General features: G+C 37.9%; 1 protein-coding gene across 1 annotated transcript; it reads right to left on the reverse strand.

The window, feature by feature from the left end:
- Positions 1-3,537: 3,537 nt before the first annotated feature.
- Positions 3,538-4,569, reverse strand: LOC121385976. The gene has a single exon (XM_041516770.1). It carries the CDS (start codon positions 4,567-4,569, stop codon positions 3,538-3,540), a length of 1,032 nt encoding a protein of 343 aa, XP_041372704.1.
- Between the last annotated feature and the right edge of the window lie 127 nt (positions 4,570-4,696).

The following is a 4,696-nucleotide window of genomic DNA, read 5'->3' on the forward strand; positions in this document are numbered from 1 at the left end:
ACTACATCTCGGAACGACCGATAATCGGTGTAATTTGCCTCCTCGTAAGGTTTCCCATCTACAAATAACTTGTCCCGTAACAGTTTCGTCCTGTGTCCAGCTTGTCTCAGGCGTTTGGCTATGGGATACAGTTTCTTACGGCGTTCCTTGATCGCCGGGGGGAACTGCTCACTGATACCGTAAGGTTTTCCCTTGAGCTGGTACGCGTTCGACTTTATCAGTACGATATCCTTGTGGTACAGAAAGCGAGCAACAATGGGGCGAGATGAACCAAGTCGTCTTTTGCCAAAACGATGTACATTACCAAAAATGGTTGTCTCAAAATCGTAATCCAAGCCAAGTTCATTTCCAAGAAATTCTCTTATTACGTACTCTGTAATTTCGTTAGGGTTTTCGGCAAGACCGGTGAAGATGAGGTTACATTTCATAGATCGGCATTGTAGATCGGTTATCAAATCTCTCATTTCATAATTGTCCTTTTTCAGCGACTCTATTTCTTTTTTGTATTCCGCGTTGTCATTACCAGTGTTTTTAATTGTCCGCTTTATCGCTTCTATTTCCGCTTTATTTTTGTCACCTGTTTCCTTCACACAATCGTACAAATTACTCAGACCTTGGAAATTGGATTCCATGTTTCGTTTATCGGTGATAACGTTCTTAACGTCAGCTTCCAACGAATAAACTTTGTTAGCAAGTGACAAGATAGACGACTGGACATCTTCAATTTTTTTAGCATACGTTTCAACATCTTCAATTTTTTTCGCATACGTTTCAATGTTAGAAAGTCTGGTGTTCATTTTTTACATTAAATCTATCAACAGATCTAGTGGTAGTGTCTCAGTCTTGGCGCTACTTCCATATATCACCTCTCGTGTGTTATGGAGAACTGTAGACAGTTCATCGCTTGTCGCCATGTTTCTTTCTAGTGAGTAGTTCTCACAGTTCGCTACAAACGCTTCTTTTATATTATACCAGGTAGTTTATTTGTATCTGGAAGTTATAGTTCATGTTCTAGTAAATTTAGAAACAGTATAAATTTCTATTCTGCATCACAGTCTGACATCTTATCCAACAACGCAATTTCGAACTTGAAAATTGTGCTCCGAATGTAAGCCGTGTATCGGATTCACAGATTTAATTGTCATAATTAATAGATATTTCGCATTATTGACTTACATGTCTCTTTTCTGTTTCTCGGCAGTCTGTTTCATAGAGTTTTAAGCAATCTGCTCACTTCCAGTGTGTATCTTTACATAGTTTTTTATATATTTTTCGGAGCTCTGGATTTTCTGGCCACCATTTTCAACGCATGCGCAAGAAGCTGTAGGTTGTACTACACCAAATAAAATCGCATAGCCGACCATGTTAACGTTTCTGTTTAAAATAACTATATGCAATATATTAACCAAACTATGACCCATAAATAATATCAGTACTACATCCCCTACCTCAAATTATTAACCATGAACAATACGCACTAACTATGGACAGTGCACACACTACCAACAGTACACACAATAACTACGAACAGTATACACATTAACTACGAACAGTATACACAATAACTACGAACAATACACTAACTACGAAGAGTGTACACACTAACTACAGACAGTGCACACACTAACTACAGACAGTACACACACTAACTACGGACAGTACACACACTAACTACGAACAGTGCACAGACTAACTACGAACAGTACACATACTAACTACGAATAGTGCACATACTAACTATGAATAGTGCACACATTAACTACGGACACTACACATACTAACTACGAACAGTGCACACACTAACTACGAACAGTACACACATTAACTACGGACAGTACATACTAACTACGAAGAGTATACACACTAACTACGGACAGTGCATACTAACTACGAACAGTACACACATTAACTACGAACAGTACACACACTAACTACGAATAGTACACATACTAACTACTAACAGTACACACATTAACTACGAACAGTCCACACACTAACTACGAACAGTATACACACTAACTACGGATAGTATACACACTAATTACGGACAGTACACAAACTAACAGCAGGCCAAGAACTACGTCAATGTTTTATAAAGTGAATTTTGCCATAACTAAACATGACTCAAAGGTTATTTTGTTCTATGTAGTCATATATCAAATGCGCCAACTTGCAAGTGGCAATAAAAATCAAAATCTGTTGGGATTTTTCCTACCAGTAACGCTAAAACTACTCCCGGATCCCCCTAAATCCTCTTATTTTCAGTCTAGACTTCCCCTGCTACGGTAGCGCCTTAAAAAAAACGAAAATAAAAATTTAAAAAAAAGAAAAAGAAAAAAAGAAACAAATACCAGTAATGCCAATAACAATAAATGTTGTTATCCTGATTCGGACATGTTCGTTTAATTCGGACAAAAGGCCGTCTGTCTTTTACAAAATTAGGAACCCGTATGCCTATGGGGGGGGGGGGGGGGGGGGACGACAAGCCATATTTTTACCTTCGGAATTTGATAACAGCAATTTAGATTTAAATTAATGGGGTAAGGGAACTACTTAAATTGTGTTGACAAGACATTGAAATCAACGTACACACACCTGCTAAAATTCCCGCACACGCTCCTGCGGTGGACCAGTGTACGGTAGCTCCGTAACAACAATCAATAACAAACTAAAAATAAAAAAAAACAAAAAATAGCCCCACAAAAATAAGACCAAAACAAAACAAATAAGTAACACAATCGCTTCCTCAACCTCCTGCTCAAGCAAATTTTGTTTTCTTTTTTGCAAATAAATTTTCCGTGTGAGCATCTAGATCATTTGATTATACGCACACGACAAACACTGAATTTACACTCTTAAAGGAATGTTCTCCGTACAGTGTGTTTCTTCGTTTTCTATTTGAGATGGACACAATCCAATCAAGGGACATAATTGACAAGACACCTATGCGTTAATATTGTCTTCAAAATGACAAAACGTTTTTAATGATAAACCTGTATTGTGAAGACACGCGACATCTCGAGTTTATTAAAAGTGTTGTTATGTTTGTCTTTTGCACTAGTAAACATTGTTATAACAGCAGATTTAAACACCTAGATCTAGCTAAACAAAATAAAACCTTGTCCCCCCGGTTTATAGCTCCGTAGCCATAATCCAGTCACAAACAAAAATAGGTGAAGTGGTGCCCGACCCCGTCTTTAGCCTTTGTTATCAAATTGGCAAAAATACGAATTAAAATTGATTTCAGCTAATATATTCCATTAATGCATCAAAAAGATAATTCGAGAAACAATTGAATACATTTCTTTAAGGAGTTTTATTATTATTATTATTATTATTATTATTATTATTATTATTATTTGGGTTAACTCAAATTTCAGTTTTTTTTACATGATTTGTAACGAAATTCATCAAACTGCTAGTAATGTTTTACGCAGAATTTAAAGCTCTAGATCCTAATAGGAAGAGACCCACTTGATCAGTCAGATTAAATACACAAACACTGTTATGCCCCAGAATAAACTCAACCTAAATCTGTTATGCTTTATGACACACTGGCAGAACACCAAACACATTACCACTTCTCGTTGATTTTAGAAAGGTAATATTGTCTTCTTTCCGTTCAGGCAGCTTGTATTTTCTAATTTCACAGTTAGTGTCCCAGCCACTAAAGGACAACAAGCTTCCGTTCTGCCATGATACGCCAAACCAATATTTAAATGATCGCCATTTCTCTGTTGATTTGACTTGAATCTTGATTTCACCATCATTGTCACTGACATGGACGTGCATCACATTTCCATCACCGTCCAGCAGATATACACCAGGGAGGTGAACCGAACCTCTCAGACTCTCCGAGCTGTATGGTAAACGTGAGCTGAGGTTAGACACACAGCGAGTCGCTGTGTTGAAACATTGGATAACATCTGATCCACATCCTTCACTCCGTCCACCCATCACCAGAATGTTGTGTCCAACTGTAGCAGCGAATGCATGTTCTCTGTTCTGTTTCAAATCTCCAACAACCTGCCAATTCTCGCTCATCTCTTCAATCGTGTTGCTGTACGTACCACCAATTGCATACACTTTAGAATTAGCTGTGGCCATGCAGTGAACAAAGCGTTCTCTTTTGAGATCTGGACCTGTCTCCCACTCTCTTCTACAGACGTCGTAGACGAGTGTACATTTTGTTCTACTGCCACCACCAGTGATGTAGATCTTGTTACCTAGACTTGCTGCTGAATACCACCATCCAGGATCTACTGGAGCAGGTGGAACGTCTTCCCATGTCCCTTCTGATGTAAAGCAAGACAGAAGTGACGTCTTGTCCCAATGTAAAACGAAAACATCTACACGTCTGCTGTTACAACCTGTTGTCAGATATTCTGAATACCACACATTTTTTATCATTTGCTGCACACAGTCATTATCAGAAATGAATTTAGAAAAAACGACGTTTTCAATGAGGAACTGTGGATCAATAAGATCAATCCTGGTCATTTCAAAAATACGTGTTACGTCATCTGCATCCGGGTTATTTGCTTGAAGCCACTTCATGACGCCTTTCATAATGACTTCTTCTTTACATTTCAAGTTATCTTTGGACAAGATTTCTAAAAGTTCTGTCTTTGATAGATGACCAATATTTTTTGTTTCAACAAAGTCAGTCAAGTTTTCTGTCAGATAAGCGAATGCT

Source organism: Gigantopelta aegis, chromosome 12, assembly GCF_016097555.1.
Source record: "Gigantopelta aegis isolate Gae_Host chromosome 12, Gae_host_genome, whole genome shotgun sequence".
Taxonomy (NCBI): Eukaryota; Metazoa; Mollusca; class Gastropoda; order Neomphalida; family Peltospiridae; genus Gigantopelta; species Gigantopelta aegis.